Below are 18,954 nucleotides of genomic sequence, written 5' to 3' on the forward strand. Positions count from 1 at the left end.
CCTTAATGAAGAGTAGCCTGTTCGACGTACCTGCGCTCACGGCCGCTACTGGGCGCAGGTGTTGGCGTTTCCCGCCCTGACAAAAGTACAAGGCGGGCGGCACTTCGTTGCTTTCGCGCCGAAGCGTGCATGGAAATAACACAGGCCTGTGTCATTATTGCCGTCGGCCGCGGCGCCCCTCTCCATCTTCGCCCCTCCCCCTCTGGGCATGTGCGCCCGTGTCGGGGCCAGCACCTCTGGGGCTAAGTGCTGCGTGGCCAGGTAGAACCGATCTGCCTCCTCCGCCAGAGCACGGGGATCCACAATGTTTGTATTGGCCAGCGCCGTCTGTACCCGTGGCGGCATGTGTCTGAGGAACAGCTCTTTAAATAAAAAGTTCGGCTGCTCGGCGCCCAGTAGATTCAGCATCATTTCCATATGCGCCGACGGCTTGCTGTCTCCCAAGCCACGTATATCCAACAAGCGTCGGGCCCGCTCAGACGGCGACAACTCAAAAATCCTGAGCAGGTGCGTCTTAAACGCCTCATATCTATCCCGGGCCGGCGGAGCGGTAATGAAGCCTACCGTTCTCGCCGCCGTAGTGTTGTTCAGACTCGAGACGACGTGGAAGTATCGAGCGGCGTCATCCACGATTCCCCGTAGGGCGAATTGCGCCTCCGCCTGGGCGAACCACGCGGCCGCCGACTGCTCCCAAAACTCAGGCAGTCTGAGAAAACCAGCGTTGTTTGCCATGTTCGTCGTATCCTCCGTCTCGGAAACTTCCTCGAGACTAATGTCGGGGTCACCAGTGTAGCGCTGAGAAGAAGGAGTCGGAGGCGGTGTCTCGAAGCTAAACCTAATTCCTTTATTCATCAGCGTAACAACAAATCGACGTAGTCGTATCGACAGTAAAATAAGAATGCCGGTGGCAGGAAGTGCCACCCTATAAATCGTCCGGGGGGAACTACCATTCCCAACGAGTTCCGTGTGAATTATGTACAGTCACTACAATACACTCTTTTCTGGACACTTTTTGTATCACAAACAGTACTGTATTTGTAAATCTGGTATGTCATAAATGTATAGATGTAGCAGTACTGTCTATCTGTATGTCATGTATGTCATATATGTTATGATGAATTGAAAATGGGGGACCCTGATGTAAACAAGACGAAAGTCTTTCTCTGGTCTGCATCCCCTTAACAATTGTATGTATTGAGCTGTACTGTACTGTACCCATTCTGCAATCTGTTAAATAACGTTTTCAATCAATCAATCAATCAATCAATCAATCAATCAATCAATCAATCAATCAAGTCTGTCAGGGAGGGGGTAATTACAATAGGGAGGTGTTGCTCAGCAGAGCATGGAAGCACGAGTCCGTCTTGGGAGCTTAAGGAGGATCCTAAATGATCATTATATGCTGCTACCTGCAGGTTTTCCCTTTCTGCTGTGCTATAATTACACCAGAGGGGGGCAGTATAAAACGGAGTGCAATAGGCTCTGAACAGGCTTATTTTCACATTGTCTGTAGTACACATTATAACATTTTGGTGCCATCATATTGGCCTGTGTGTACAGTCTGCAGCACTGGCGCTGCACATCAACATCAGCACACATGTCATCATCAGTGATATTGTGACCCAGATATCACACACTCTTCACCACATCTAGAGCGCAGTCAGACAACAAGGAGGAGGGACACTTCTACTTCTGGTCCTCCTTAGTTTTCACTATCATAACTATACCTATACTACCTACTATGTACTATGCTACTATACTACCTACTATGTACTATGCTACTATACTATTATCTATGTACTATGCTACTATGTATATACTACTACCTACTGTGTACCATGTCTATACTAATGTACCTATACTACTACCTACTGTGTACCATGTCTATACTATTGTACCTATACTACTACCTACTGTGTACCATGTCTATACTATTGTACCTATACTACTACCTACTGTGTACTATGTCTATACTATTGTACCTATACTACTACCTACTGTGTACTATGTCTATACTATTGTACCTATACTACTACCTACTGTGTACCATGTCTATACTATTGTACCTATACTACTACCTACTGTGTACCATGTCTATACTACTATCTACTATCTTAGCTACACAGGCGGTTGGAATGCCCCACGGGCCCTGAGGCGAGATTGACAGTTTGAAAATGGATGCAGTCACTTTAGTTTGATCGTGTTCTCAGAACCAACGCTGGAATTACAACCCAAGGCAGCAGGCTTTGTCCTTTGTGTGTGTCAGGCAGACAAGAAGATGGCTTTCCAGAGATAGCCCAGGCCCAGGGACCATCTTCTTAAAGGAACACGCTAACATTTTGGGAAAGTAACTTATCGTCTTCTCCAGAGAGAGAGACAAGAAGATAGATTGATTGATTGATTGATTGATTGATTGATTGAAAACTTTATTAACAGATTGCAGAATGGGTACAGTACAGTACAGCTCAATACATACAATTGTTAAGGGGATGCAGACCAGAGAAAGACTTTCGTCTTGTTTACATCAGGGTCCCCCATTTTCAATTCATCATAACATATATGACATACATGACATACAGATAGACAGTACTGCTACATCTATACATTTATGACATATCAGATTTGCAAATACAGTACTGTTTGTGATACAAAAGTGTCCAGAAAAGGAGTGTATATACATTTGGCGTAGAAACTGTACATTGGAGGAGGTTGGATGGGTGGGGTGGGGTTGGGTGGGTTGGGTGAGGGCTGTACATTGGAGGTGGGGGGGGGGGGGGGTTGGGTAGGGGACACATACACATTTTACACTGTACATTGGAATACTGACAAAGCCTTACTTGGTCATTTACTGTACAACTAGGTTAGGACATTTGTAGGGGCCAGTTTCGAATTGCAGTCTCACGTAGGTGTTTTTTTAGAGTGTTTTTGAAAGTGGGTAGTGATTCACATTCCTTTACAGCTTTAGGTAGGGCGTTCCACATTGATGTGGCATAATTGTGAAACGTGTTTAGTCCCTTGTTTGAGCCGAATCTGGGTTTTACATGATTTGTGGAGCTCCCTCTGGTGTTGTGATCGTGGTATTCACTGACCTTTGGGAAGTATTTTGACATGTACATGGGTACCTTGGTCGCGTAGTGTATCTTGTAGACCAGGCCCATTGCAAGTTGCTGTACTCTGTCGTCTACTCTAAGCCATCCTAGGTTGTCAAAGTGGGCAGGGGTGAGGTGGGTTCTAGGAGTCAGGTCAAGTAGTAGTCTGACTAGCTTGTTTTGAGATGTTTGTAATTAGTTTTTTTAGTGCCTTTGAGGTGCTTTGGTACCATGAGGTGCAAGCATAGTCGTAGTACGCTTGAATGAGTGCTCCTGCTAGAGTCTTCAGGGTATTCTTGTTTACCAGAGAGGAGATCCGGTACAAGAAACGCGTTCGTTGGTTGACTTTTTTTATTACATTGGATGCCATTTTGTCACAGGAAAGATTAGCCTCTAGGATGGAACCCAGGTAGGTAATTTCATCTTTCCTTGTGATAATATTGTCACCCACTGTAACCGAGAAGCCGTCGGTCTTGCTGAGTTTGTTATTTGAACCGAAGAGAATGGACTCTGTTTTGACCATGTGTAATGATAGTTTGTTGTCGGCGAGCCATATGCAGATTTTGCCTAGTTCCGAGCTGAGGGTTTTTTCAACCTGTAACTTGTTCTTGTCAGAGACCAGCAGGGCTGAGTCGTCCGCAAACAGGAACAAGTTGCAGTCACAAGCTGACGACATGTCATTTGCATAAATTAGGAATAGTAGCGGTCCTAGTATGCTTCCTGGAAACTAAAGCTTGCCAATACATGAGGCAGGATTATTACAATAGCCGATAATACATTTTCCCAAAGACCGCGCGGGAAACTAAAGTGACGTCAGAAGACAGAGCATCCTCATGCGGAGCAGAGGACGTTACGTACATCGTGTTCCCAGACCGTTAAATATTTACTTACGTTTGCTGCGTTGGATGTAACTCGGAGGTCATAGATTCAGACTTCCTACACGAGGACAAATGGAATAAAGCGGCGTGCCAACTCGGGAGTTCCTAGTCGAAAACTCGGCTATGAGATTTTCTCCCACCTGCCCGCCTGCCCACCCCCTCATAATGTACACTACAGTCTCCTCCCCATCGTATGTATATACTCTCTGTCAGGATCTCTGGGTAACAGTACTGTATATTTGCATATTGTATATGGCACAAATGTAACAGTATCTGTATACCTGTGTGTCCCTATGACCGATCGTATGTTACTCCTCTGCGCTGTGTTAAATGTCGATGCCCCGAGGGAGTTTCGAACCCAGGTCTCCCACTCCGTGGGCGACGACACAGACCGCTGCACTAAGAGGTGAAGTCACTCCTGGATACTGTATCTATGTGTCTGTTAACCCTGTTGTGGGGAAGTGAGTTTAACTCCTGGATACTGTATCTATGTGTCTTTTAACCCTGTTATGGGAAAGTGAGTTTAACTCCTGGGTACTGTATCTATGTGTCTTTTAACCCTGTTGTGGGGAAGTGAGTTTAACTCCTGGGTACTGTATCTATGTGTCTTTTAACCCTGTTATGGGGAAGTGAGTTTAACTCCTGGGTACTGTATCTATGTGTCTTTTAACCCTGTTGTGGGGAAGTGAGTTTAACTCCTGGGTACTGTATCTATGTGTCTTTTAACCCTGTTGTGGGGAAGTGAGTTTAACTCCTGGGTACTGTATCTATGTGTCTTTTAACCCTGTTGTGGGGAAGTGAGTTTAACTCCTGGGTACCGTATCTATGTGTCTGTTAACCCTGTTGTGGGGAAGTGAGTTTAACTCCTGGGTACCGTATCTATGTGTCTTTTAACCCTGTTGTGGGGAAGTGAGTTTAACTCCTGGGTACTGTATCTATGTGTCTTTTAACCCTGTTGTGGGGAAGTGAGTTTAACTCCTGGGTACTGTATCTATGTGTCTTTTAACCCTGTTGTGGGGAAGTGAGTTTAACTCCTGGGTACCGTATCTATGTCTTTTAACCCTGTTGTGGGGAAGTGAGTTTAACTCCTGGGTACTGTATCTATGTGTCTATTAACCCTGTTATGGGGAAGTGAGTTTAACTCCTGGGTACTGTATCTATGTGTCTTTTAACCCTGTTATGGGGAAGTGAGTTCAACTCCTGGGTACCGTATCTATGTGTCTTTTAACCCTGTTATGGGGAAGTGAGTTCAACTCCTGGGTACCGTATCTATGTCTTTTAACCCTGTTATGGGGAAGTGAGTTCAACTCCTGGGTACTGTATCTATGTGTCTTTTAACCCTGTTGTGGGGAAGTGAGTTTAACTCCTGGGTACTGTATCTATGTGTCTTTTAACCCTGTTGTGGGGAAGTGAGTTTAACTCCTGGGTACTGTATCTATGTGTCTATTAACCCTGTTGTGGGGAAGTGAGTTTAACTCCTGGGTACTGTATCTATGTGTCTTTTAACCCTGTTGTGGGGAAGTGAGTTTAACTCCTGGGTACCGTATCTATGTGTCTTTTAACCCTGTTGTGGGGAAGTGAGTTTAACTCCTGGGTACTGTATCTATGTGTCTATTAACCCTGTTGTGGGGAAGTGAGTTTAACTCCTGGGTACTGTATCTATGTGTCTATTAACCCTGTTGTGGGGAAGTGAGTTTAACTCCTGGGTACCGTATCTATGTGTCTTTTAACCCTGTTATGGGGAAGTGAGTTTAACTCGCAGCCCGCTTACTGCCACAGTCACTTCTCAACACGCGTGTTCATCGTGACGGTGGATATTACTCACGGACCTCCGTTATATCCCTATGTCATAAATGTCACGTATGTTGTGTAATGTCATAAATATCACTATGAATTGAAAATGGGGGAACCTGATGTAAACAAGATGAAAGTCTTTCTCTGGTCTGCATCCCCTTAACAATTGTGTGTATTGAGCTGTACTGTATTGTGTACCCATTCTGCAATCTGTTAAATAAAGTTTTCATTCATTCATTCATGATTTCTCAACCACCCCAGGTCGAGCGTCAGCGTCATTTGATGTCATTTCAACACGGCCACACCGTTAAGGTGAATGTTATTAGTGGTTTTAAGAGTACATTTCTAAGTATTAGCTATATGTCGTTGTCTTTTCGAGTTGTACTTCATAAGACATATTGTTAAAAAAAAAAAAACGCTGGCATCCATGATTTCCTACTTTTTCCTTAATCCTGTTTGATACAGTTTATAACCCAACAGTCTTTCTTCCACGATGAATGTACAGACCACTCCTTCATACAGTTAGCATAGTGGTGAATCGTTGTCTTTTTGAGTTGTACTTCATAAGACAAATTGTTAAAAAAAAATTAAAAAAAAACGCAGACAACTTCGTTCGTTACGTTGGCATTCGAATTCTAAATCAACATTCGAATTGTTTTTTTTTTTTATGTGTCTATTCATTCTGTTCAAACCAATGGGGTTTTTCTTCACAGTTGCAGATAAAGCTTAGACTACACTAATATTATAGTATTAAAACTGATTAAAAAAAAAAGGGGGGGAATCATTTAATCAGATTAATCACTTTATTCAAATTGAGGATTTAGTTTGAGGATATTTATAAAAAAAAAAAGAAATTGAAAAAAAAGTTTTTATTTATTTATTATTATTAGAAACGAAAGTTCGAACGTCCGTTCGAAAAACCCTGACAAAGTTCGAAGCCCAAAAACAGGCTATGGGCTGTTTTTTACGAGTCCACTTGAAACAGAGTAACTGAAGAATAAACAGTATATGCTGCAACAAGTACAATGGAATTATTACCGTCTGCTCCACAGCATAAAGGAATAAAAAAAAAAAGCAACAATTAACAGAATAAAAAAAGCAGGTATTTATATACAATAAACTGCACAAAGTATAATAAAAATAATCGCACATTACATTGATGCACAAGGGTGCAGTAAAGTGGCTGAGCATTGTAGCAGCATTTGAGTCCAGTAACGAACTGTTCATCGGGCCTGTGGGCCTGCGGGTAGAGACAGGTCCTGTACCGGTTGGTGTTGGTGCCTATGCTGCCTGTGGGTAGAGACAGGTCCTGTACCGGTTGGTGTTGGTGCCTATGCTGCCGTGCGGGCGACCGGACCGCAGGGGGGGGGGAGAACAGCCGGTGTCCCGGGTGGTCGTGGTCCTGGATGATGGAGATGGCTTTGTTCCGACACCTGGACCTCGTGGATCTCCTCGATGGACGGCAGTGAACACCCGGTGATCTTTTGTGCCGTCCTCACGACCCTCTGGATGGCTTTCTTTACAGCCCTGACACACCAGTCACGTGCCACCAGCGCTTCACTTTCGTCTCCCACGTTAACGGACGTAGCTGTGCCCACCGGCCGCAAGCGGGCGCGCGACTGGCGGGGGCTGGAAGCCATCGTTTTTCCGCTTGGGTTGGATTCAGAGGCGTGCGCCGCCACGCGCATTTCCACAGGAAATACACTCAACATCTGCATTATTACCACACTGTACATAATATAGATGTTGTTCAACCAGCTAATGTGTCTGTATCTTTCCCAATACAAATACACCATATTACTATACCTTTTCAGGAGTACAGTCACACTGATCCATCATTCTAAAATGAATTCTAACATTCTAATTAAGTATATAATAACTGGTTATACATGCAAAATGGACAATAGAACACTGCAACTGGAAATCTTAAAAAAAAATCTTCAAACGGGGGGGACTGACTTCGCAATAGACTATAGGCATCTGCAGCTGTTCCAATGTAAACGTGCCGTCCTCCTCCGTGCACTTTCGCCCGCTCTGAAGTCGGACTCGGTGTGCCCGGCCACACGCGCGCTGTTCTCGCACGCAACCCGCGAGTGCCTGAGGGCGCGACTGGTCTGTTTGCGCCGTTATCCCGAGTGGTGGTGCGTTGCCACCCGGTGGTACAGCTGGTCACTGCGCTCTCTCTACGGTGCCTCTGCAGGCGTTCACAAGGCGTCGCGTGCTCATGCCACACTTCCTGAGGTACCGCAGGGGGGCAGAGGCGCTGGCGGGCCTTCTGGAGCGCGACAGACCCGTGTGGTCGACAGGCGAACTGCAGTGGGTCCAGGAGGGAGTCTGGAACCACGACGCAGCTTCTCCGTCCACAGGAGTCAGCTGGTGCACACCGGTCTTAGAGACGGGTCTGGGCCAGCCGCCTTCCCTGGTTTCACCTTCATGACCAATAAAGACTTCTTCTTCTTCTTCTTCTTCTTCTTCTTCTTCTTCTTCTTCTTCTTCTTCTTCTTCTTCTTCTTCCATGTGTGTGTTGCTGCAGGAAAAACAAAGACGTCTTCTTCTACAGCGGATGCCACAGTGGTATCTACATGATTTAAAAAAAAATAAAAAATGAATTTACATGTCTCTTGCAACATGCCAGTCGTTATAACAGTCACGGCTTGTGACGAAGCACAAAGGCACGTCGCAGGTCGGGCACTTTATCGGGGTCTTGGCGTGGCAGTGCCTGCACTTCCGCCGCCCCGCCGTGCTGCTCCCGCTGACGAGGTACACCGGCCGGTGATGAGCTCCGTGCGGCGCCGGGGGAGGCGCGGGTCTGGCGGAGCGAGACCCCACCTCCGCCAGCTCCATGGAGAGGGTCTCTCTGAACGCCTTCTCGTGCATCGGCACGGCCCCCCTCCGCACTTCCAGGTCCTTGTGGAGAAGGTGGGCGTTCACGATGGCGATGTCCATGAAGTGATAAAAGAACGTCCTGTACCACTTGCGGGTCCCGTGGAGGACCTTATAGTACCCCATCAGGGCATCCGAGGGGTCCACTCCGCCCAGATACCTGTGTGGACAGAAGAAACATTGAGGAAAATATACCAAATTATAACATCTCAAAGGGCATAACACTTGTATATTTTTTTTTAATAAAAAATCCAAATGTTGATTTAGAATTCGAATGCCAACGTAACAAAACGAAGTTTCGAACGTTTGGGCTCAGCCCTAATTCACCACTATGCTAACTGTATGAAGGAGTGGTCTGTATTCACCACTATGCTAACTGTATGAAGGAGTGGTCTGTATTCACCACTATGCTAACTGTATGAAGGAGTGGTCTGTATTCACCACTATGCTAACTGTATGAAGGAGTGGTGGTCTGTATTCACCACTATGCTAACTGTATGAAGGAGTGGTCTGTATTCACCACTATGCTAACTGTATGAAGGAGTGGTCTGTATTCACCACTATGCTAACTGTATGAAGGAGTGGTCTGTATTCACCACTATGCTAACTGTATGAAGGAGTGGTCTGTATTCACCACTATGCTAACTGTATGAAGGAGTGGTCTGTATTCACCACTATGCTAACTGTATGAAGGAGTGGTCTGTATTCACCACTATGCTAACTGTATGAAGGAGTGGTCTGTATTCACCACTATGCTAACTGTATGAAGGAGTGGTCTGTATTCACCACTATGCTAACTGTATGAAGGAGTGGTCTGTATTCACCACTATGCTAACTGTATGAAGGAGTGGTCTGTATTCACCACTATGCTAACTGTATGAAGGAGTGGTCTGTATTCACCACTATGCTAACTGTATGAAGGAGTGGTCTGTATTCACCACTATGCTAACTGTATGAAGGAGTGGTCTGTATTCACCACTATGCTAACTGTATGAAGGAGTGGTGGTCTGTATTCACCACTATGCTAACTGTATGAAGGAGTGGTCTGTATTCACCACTATGCTAACTGTATGAAGGAGTGGTCTGTATTCACCACTATGCTAACTGTATGAAGGAGTGGTCTGTATTCACCACTATGCTAACTGTATGAAGGAGTGGTCTGTATTCACCACTATGCTAACTGTATGAAGGAGTGGTCTGTATTCACCACTATGCTAACTGTATGAAGGAGTGGTCTGTATTCACCACTATGCTAACTGTATGAAGGAGTGGTCTGTATTCACCACTATGCTAACTGTATGAAGGAGTGGTCTGTATTCACCACTATGCTAACTGTATGAAGGAGTGGTCTGTATTCACCACTATGCTAACTGTATGAAGGAGTGGTCTGTATTCACCACTATGCTAACTGTATGAAGGAGTGGTCTGTATTCACCACTATGCTAACTGTATGAAGGAGTGGTGGTCTGTATTCACCACTATGCTAACTGTATGAAGGAGTGGTCTGTATTCACCACTATGCTAACTGTATGAAGGAGTGGTCTGTATTCACCACTATGCTAACTGTATGAAGGAGTGGTCTGTATTCACCACTATGCTAACTGTATGAAGGAGTGGTCTGTATTCACCACTATGCTAACTGTATGAAGGAGTGGTGGTCTGTATTCACCACTATGCTAACTGTATGAAGGAGTGGTCTGTATTCACCACTATGCTAACTGTATGAAGGAGTGGTCTGTATTCACCACTATGCTAACTGTATGAAGGAGTGGTGGTCTGTATTCACCACTATGCTAACTGTATGAAGGAGTGGTCTGTATTCACCACTATGCTAACTGTATGAAGGAGTGGTCTGTATTCACCACTATGCTAACTGTATGAAGGAGTGGTCTGTATTCACCACTATGCTAACTGTATGAAGGAGTGGTCTGTATTCACCACTATGCTAACTGTATGAAGGAGTGGTCTGTATTCACCACTATGCTAACTGTATGAAGGAGTGGTCTGTATTCACCACTATGCTAACTGTATGAAGGAGTGGTCTGTATTCACCACTATGCTAACTGTATGAAGGAGTGGTCTGTATTCACCACTATGCTAACTGTATGAAGGAGTGGTCTGTATTCACCACTATGCTAACTGTATGAAGGAGTGGTCTGTATTCACCACTATGCTAACTGTATGAAGGAGTGGTCTGTACATTCATCGTGGAAGAAAGACTGTGGCAGATAATATCATCCCCCCCGTCACATGGCTACGTGGAGGAAAGGAGATATAGGCAGAGGAGAGAGTGGAGGAGTTGATTGGGACTGATTGAATACACCTGTGCACCACGTGATCACCCACGTCCCACACACACACGACACATCCCACACAGAGACACATAGCGTAAAACCCTAGGAAAGACAGAGAAGAGTTGAGTGGAGGTGAGGAAGGAGCAGAGATCGTGGAGAGAGTGTTATACTGAGTTTGTGAGGTGAGAGGTAGTTGGAAGGAGAGGTGAGAGCGAGAAGGTGTTCGTGGTACTGGACCCTGTACTGGCTGAGATACCCCCCCTGTGTGAAACCGACCCTGGACCGGACGACAAACCCTTTTTGTACGAGAGCCTGGCACGTGTTTTGACCTTGGACTGTAATTCGACTACTCTTTTGCCTAACAGACTTGTACTTTAATCAATGAACCGCATCGGTTTATTGAAATTGCTTGTGTGAAGCATTTCATCGCTTGTAAGAAGCATTTCATACAAAAGTATCCTGTATTTCTGTATGACAACCAATAAAGAAACTTGAAACTTGAACTTGACATTTGAATTATTATTACATTATTTGTTTCAGTCCGTGTCACGCCTGAACCCCACAAGGCTCGTCACAACATGTTGAATGTACAGTACGTACCGGGTGTACTCAGTCACTGCCGGTGGAACTGGGATGTGGTGCGTCTCCCAATGGCCATCTGCACCATGGATCCTCCTGGCCGCGGTGTCCTCCGCGTGGGCCGTGTGGAGCGTGGAGCAGAGGACCACGTCGCTGGCATCCTTCCACTGGACGAAGAGAAGGGGGTCCTTGCGGATCCAGCGGATGCTGCCGCGGGGAGCCTTGTCGTCCAGACTGTTGTTGGTAGATCTAGTTGGTAGATTTCTTGCGCGTATCGTGCCGCACGACCAGATCTTCTCCCGAAAGAGGTCCCGGAACAAGGCGGGGGTCGTGTAGAAGTCGTCTACAAACAGCTTGTAGCCGGTGCCAAGCGAGCTCGTGTCCACTAGCTTCATCACAGCGTCATAACCGAGCCCCTTCCCGGTCTTTCCCTGGAACCTTCCCCCCTCGTGGACAAAGAAGTCCCAGGTGTAACCGCTGCTGGAGTCTGCCAGCACAAAGAGTCTGTACCCCCAGCGGACGGCTTTGGTCTTCATGTACTGCTTTCGCACCATGCGCTCGTCAATAGAGATCTCCTGGCCAGGGTGGAAGTTTCTCTTACACGCATCCCTCATCTCCACATACAGCGGTTTGATTTTGGAGAGACGGTCGAAGGCCGGCGTGCCCCTCTTCCGTTCGTTCACAGCGTCGGCTAACGAGCTACTCAGGTGAAGGGACCTGCAGATCCTGACAAACTTCTTACCCGACATTACCTGCCTGGGGAACGGCAGGCTGTACAGTTTGTCCCCTCGCCAGTAATCCGTGAACGAGCAGCATTTCACGACACCCATGTGAATGACCAGAGACATGTATGAATACATGTCCTTCAGGGTGATGTTGGTCCAGGGTTCAGAGGGTAGCGACCGGCGAGAGGAACCGTAGTCGTTGGTGTTTTTAACTATCCTCAGTAACATAAAGTTGGTGAAGAGAAGCTGGAAGAGCTGCAGGGCCGTGTAGCGTGCCGTGTGTACGACCCGCCGGGGTCCTGGGGGATGGTGGGGTCTGAACGTGGGCTGTGGCGGCGTTATGTCTGGATCACTGGTGTCGTTCCACCTCTCTGTGCCGCCGGTCCCGCTCGCCTCCCCGCGTCGCCTGGGTCGCTTGCCAGGACAACCTCTCCGGGGACGGACCTCCTCCTCAAAAGACGATTGCCTATTGTATGAAAATAAACATCACTTCGTTTGTTTACAAAATATTTCAACAGCTCACTCTCTCACATATCAGCCGATCTGTTCGTACGGTTTGCACAATACTGCTCAATTGCTACATTATTCTATCCCACTGTATTGTTATTCTAGTTGAGTGTATATACTCTACTACACCGTGCACAATTGTACAGCCGCCCTGTCCTTTATTATATTCTACTTTTATTTTTATTCTACCTTAATTGTCGGTTAATGTCGCACCAAACAACCAAAACATGCATGTAAAACAGTTTTCTGATTCAAACTAGATAAAGTCTCTCTTGTCATTGCATGTAATACAACAACACTTGATTGCTGGAGCCTCCAGTTAGCAGCATGAGATTAGATATGAATGTATCGTGATTCGTCATCATACAGATTAGATATGAATGTATTGTCATCATACAGATTAGATGTGAATGTATTGTCATCATACAGATTAGATGTGAATGTATTGTCATCATACAGATTAGATATGAATGTATTGTCATCATACAGATTAGATGTGAATGTATTGTCATCATACAGATTAGATATGAATGTATTGTCATCATACAGATTAGATATGAATGTATTGTCATCATACAGATTAGATATGAATGTATTGTCATCATACAGATTAGATATGAATGTATTGTCATCATACAGATTAGATGTGAATGTATTGTCATCATACAGATTAGATATGAATGTATTGTCATCATACAGATTAGATATGAATGTATTGTCATCATACAGATTAGATATGAATGTATTGTCATCATACAGATTAGATGTGAATGTATTGTCATCATACAGATTAGATGTGAATGTATTGTCATCATACAGATTAGATATGAATGTATTGTCATCATACAGATTAGATTATTTATAATGTATTGTCATCATTAGGGTGACCAGGTCAAAATGGTTCAGTCGCAGGACAGCAGCACTGCTTTTGCGGGACAATGCGGGACACGTAGGTGAGGGGAAAAAAGAAGAGAAAAGAAAAAAAATTTAATATTTTTTTTGTATTGCTAATTAAAATTAAAGAAATGTATTTATTATTTAAATGCCTTTATTTCATATTCGACGCAGACGGTAGGCTATATATAGCACATTTTGTTATTAATCTTATTAAACTGTATAGATGCTTCACCAATCACCTTCTCAGCCGCTACTATGTCACCAACACCTTTATTTAATCACACTTTCATCATTAAGCAGGTAACCATCAATCTTGGTATCCAAGCTGATAAAATCACTCCATTAATAGAAAGAGCAGGAGCTGAGTCTTTTCAGCCATCTTTTCCTGAGCATTATTAGCAGTGAAGTGTAGAAGAGAGGAGACGGAATGCGATGGTTGATCTTCACAATATAATAATGTTTTTATTGTGAATAGCGGATCACTCAGTTGCTCATAGCAAACAATAAATGTGTACATGATACAATAAAATATATACATACCCAACACCAGTGTTGGGACTAACGCGCTACAAAGTAACGCGTTACAGTAACGAAGTTACTTTTGGCGATAACTAGTACTCGAACGCATTACTTTTGAAATTCAGTAACGCTGTAGCGTTACTGAATGGTTCGTTACTGCGTTATTTGCGTTATATACGGCGTAGATTGATAGCGAGCGGTAGTGATTATTATTATTATTATTATTATCCTCATATCCTGTCTGCCTGCGGGGAAAACGCTATGCTGGGGGCGTGTTTTGTTTACTATTCCTGATCCTGACTGATAATGGCAGCGCCTAGCTACTCGCGTATTTCTCTTTTGTCGAGCGAAAAGAAAATAACGTTTTAGTTATGTCATTTGAGTTTTGGCTCAAAGATACTGGAGTCTAACGTTAACTACCAGGACTCATCCAAATCCACTCGCCACCCGCGTAGAATGATACGAGGCGACACACAGCAAATGGGACGGAAAACTTTTTCCAACTACTTGGAGAGAGAATATACAGTACAACATGGAAATGAGATAAAGAAAATGTTTAAGGGGCTGCTGGACTAACGTTACATCTCGACAGACACTGGTGAGTGCAGTGATGTGAATGTAAATGAATGGAAACTCAAGTTGATCAATGGATTTTGACTACAAATCTGCCAGGGAATCTCATCAATACTAATCAAACAATATAAATATAGTCCTTTCATGCACAATTGATATCCTAACTATTCTAACGTTGCAATGCACGATTGATATCTTAAACAACGTTGCAAGACGGTTATAATGAAACGCTCCGGCGACAGATATCAAGGCTGTTCCTTCAAGCACTTATTTTCAACCTAGAACCTAGAACGTGCATGCGCTCAACCTAAACGTGCAAGCGCTCAACCTAAACGTGCAAGCGCTCAACCTAAACGTGCAAGCGCTCAACCTAAACGTGCCTGCGCTCAACCTCCCCGAGCAATTAGGCACAGTGCATTTCTTATTACGTTGGGACATTTGTGTTTGTGTCAGATTTGTGTTTGTATCTCTAGACCACATTGCTTAGCAGAGTTCAGTGATGTGAATGGAAACTGTCAAGTTGATCAACCAATTTTGAGTATCTGTATCTGCATGGGAGCAATCTTTTTTTTCTTCTTCAAGTAACTAAATAGTTACTTTTCACAGTAACGCATTACTTTTGGGTGTAAGTAACTAGTAAAGTAACAGAGTTACTTTTGAAATGAGTAACTAGTAAAGTAACTGAGTTACTATTTTTCAGTAACTAGCACAACACTGCCCAACACGCACAAACATACATACTGGTGACATCTTGAATATGCTCATTAATCACTGATATTTTTTGTATTTGTATTTATTGGTTTAAAATACAGAGACGGTGCATATTAAGGAACATTTGACTGTCAATATGCCAGTTTAGCCCGGTTGGCTCATTTTCAACTGTAGTCTCTGGGGCAGGTGACATGAGCACTACAATAATTAAGACATAGTACAATAATTAAAACACAGTAGGAATCAGTATAGGTTACAATACACTAAAATACATACAAATAAATACATTAAAATACATATGTATGAAAGCTAAACAAAAAAACGTATTGATACATAAACACGTGGTATATAATAAGATACTCACGTGTCCAGTAAGTCGCTTCCCTCCGAGTCTCCCTGGTCGTCGCCTCCTCGTCCTCCGAGAACATCTCTCTGTGCCTCTTTAGTTGTAATGGTTTCCCGTGACATTTTCCTCTCCTCCTTCTCGTACGTGGCAGGCAGCCAGTCCGTGTCTGAACCATCTTCACAATATGGACTGTTATGAGGAAGAAACATCACATAGTAATTTATAAAACCAGAGAAAATCTTTTTTACAGCTCACTTGCTCAAAATGATCCCCCCCCCCCCCCCCCCCACACACACTACATTATTTTCGTTATTAGGATCTCTGTAAATGTCCGAACTCCCTCCCACCGACCCCCCCCCCCCCCCCCACACACACTACATTATTTTCGTTATTAGGATCTCTGTAAATGTCCGAACTCCCTCCCACCGACCCCCCCCCCCCCCCCCACACACACTACATTATTTTCGTTATTAGGATCTCTGTAAATGTCCGAACTCCCTCCCACCGACCCCCCCCCCCCCTCCTAATGTACATTTCCCTCCCCCTCGTATATATTTACTGTTAGGATCTGTTTAACAGTACTGTATATTTGCATACCTTGTATGTCACAAATGTAACAGTACTGTATATCTGTATGTGTATGTCTTAAATGTCATGATTAGATTAGTTTAGATGATTAGATTTTTATATCTGTATGTCTTGTATGTCATAAATGTCATGATGAATTGAAAATGGAGGACCCTGATGTAAAGACGAAAGTCTTTCTCTGGTCTGCATCCCCTTAACAATTGTGTGTATTGAGCCGTACTGTACTGTTTGTACCCATTCTGCAATCTGTTAATTAAAATGTTCAATCAATCAAAACGAATCCATTCCCCCGCTGAAAATCCCTCGCCCACCCATGGGATTTACACTTACCGATATAAAACAGTATTCCGAGATTCAAACTAGATGAAGTATCTATTGTCATTGCATGTAATACAACACGTTGCTGGAGCCATCCAGTTAGCAGCATAAAAACGTGTCATTTGTAAGACAGTATTTTTGGATGCATACGAGAAGGTGAAAGCAAGCAACTGCACACCAAACCTAACGTGTTGTATGATCTGACGTGTGTCACACAGGTTGCCAGTCAAAGAGCCGGAGACCCAGTACTGCCTCCTGCTGGTTAATGTCACCAGTACCACACACACCAGAACACAACCTAGCCGTAACTCACGGGTTACACTAGGCGTTTATTACTGTACTGTATTTGCAAATCTGGTATGTCATAAATGTATAGATGTAGCAGTACTGTCTACCTGTATATCTGTATGTCATTTATGTCACTATGAATTGAAAATGGGGGACCCTGATGTAAACAAGAGGAAAGTCTTTCTCTGGTCTGCATCCCCTTAACAATTGTGTGTATTGAGCCGTACTGTACTGTACCCATTCTGCAATCTGTTAATACAGTTTTCAATCAATCAATTAAACGTTCAAAAAGGCCAAACCACAACTGTATTTACTAATGTTCAAACTTGAACTCACTTGCCGAAAGTTACAACAAGAACAATTACAACAAACAACAATACAACTATTAACAAATCTGCTATTAATAAAATGTTCAATCAATCAATCAATCAATCAATCAATTCAAAGGAATGTACCACCAACTCAAATGTCTGTGGGGAACCATTTCCCCCCCAACCCATAGTTCCGTTGGTGAATTATGTTAATCCACCACACAGTATACATAAACACAGTCATATATAATACATTACTCACATAAACACGGTCATATATAAATTATAATACATTACTCACATAAACACAGTCATATATAATACATTACTCACATAAACACGGTCATATATAATACATTACTCACATAAACACAGTCATATATAATACATTACTCACATAAACACAGTCATATATAATACATTACTCACATAAACACGGTCATATATAATACATTACTCACATAAACACGGTCATATATAATACATTACTCACATAAACACAGTCATATATAATACATTACTCACATAAACACGGTCATATATAATACATTACTCACATAAACACGGTCATATATAATACATTACTCACATAAACACGGTCATATATAATACATTACTCACATAAACACGGTCATATATAATACATTACTCACATAAACACAGTCATATATAATACATTACTCACATAAACACAGTCATATGTTTGCAAGACAACAAGACAAACGTCTTTCTCAGGTCTGCATCCCCTTAACAATTGTATGTATTGAGCCGTACTGTATTGTACCCATTCTGCAATCTGTTAAATAAAGTTTTCATTCATTCATTCATTCATTCATATATAATACATTACTCACATAAACACGGTCATATATAATACATTACTCACATAAACACGGTCATATATAATAAATGTCTCACACGGTCATATAATATATTATATGTATTATAATAAATTACTCACACGGTCATATAATATTATTATGTATTAATACATTACTCACGTGTCCAGAGAATGTCCGCTCTCCTCGCTTCCCTCAGAATCTCCCTGTTCGTCGCACAGAAAACATTTATGTGCCTCTTTTTTTGTTGTAATGGTTTCCTTTGGCATTGTTGTTGTTGTTGTTGTTGTTGTTGTTGTTGTTGTTCTTCTCTCAAGCAGCAAACTCAAACCAAACACACAGAAACAACAGCAGCGGCTCACGGTAACGCGTTACACTGAGGAACTTGAAACGTATACAGTTGTTGTAGAAGGTAGAAGTGTTGGTGCTACTGTGGTTTGAAGCGAGGCAGCGGCGCGCGCGTGGAGGAGGAGCCAGGGATATTTATTTATGTGGAGCGCGCGCGTATCGGTGACGTATGTGGTGACGCTGAAGCCTCGCGCTCGCCGCCAGCCGTACCGCGTCACTGATTCAGGAAATGGCTTGAATGAATGAATGAATGAATGAATGAAAACTTTATTTAACAGATTGCAGAATGGGTACAATACAGTACGGCTCAATACATACAATTGTTAAGGGGATGCAGACCTGAGAAAGACGTTTGTCTTGTTTCCATCAGGGTCCCCCATTTTCAATTCATATAGACATTTATGACATACACAACATACATGACATTTATGGCATAGGGACATATAGGTATTTAGTACTGATACATT

At 43.4% G+C, this 18,954-nt stretch overlaps 1 protein-coding gene across 1 annotated transcript; it reads right to left on the bottom strand.

The window, feature by feature from the left end:
* Nucleotides 1-6,690: 6,690 nt before the first annotated feature.
* LOC311232759 (piggyBac transposable element-derived protein 4-like) lies at nucleotides 6,691-18,536 on the bottom strand. Its single transcript, XM_084338338.1, has 4 exons — nucleotides 18,302-18,536; nucleotides 15,814-15,984; nucleotides 11,539-12,708; nucleotides 6,691-8,804 (listed from the first exon to the last, which is right to left on the bottom strand). Exons 1-4 carry the CDS (start codon nucleotides 18,406-18,408, stop codon nucleotides 8,372-8,374), a joined length of 1,881 nt encoding a protein of 626 aa, XP_084194464.1. The 5' UTR covers nucleotides 18,409-18,536; the 3' UTR covers nucleotides 6,691-8,371.
* Between the last annotated feature and the right edge of the window lie 418 nt (nucleotides 18,537-18,954).

Source organism: Notolepis coatsorum (genome assembly GCF_963971535.1).
Source record: "Notolepis coatsorum genome assembly, contig: SUPER_7_unloc_4, whole genome shotgun sequence".
Classification (NCBI taxonomy): domain Eukaryota; kingdom Metazoa; phylum Chordata; class Actinopteri; order Aulopiformes; family Paralepididae; genus Notolepis; species Notolepis coatsorum.

Coding starts and splice junctions, on each gene's coding strand:
- LOC311232759 (XM_084338338.1), bottom strand. CDS start 18,408: ATGCCAAAGGAAACCATTACAACAAAAAAAGAGGCACATAAATGTTTT. Junction 15,985..18,301: donor AGCGGACATTCTCTGGACAC/GTGAGTAATGTA, acceptor TCCTCATAACAG/TCCATATTGTGAAGATGGTT. Junction 8,805..11,538: donor GCAGTGACTGAGTACACCCG/GTACGTACTGTA, acceptor CTGTCCACACAG/GTATCTGGGCGGAGTGGACC.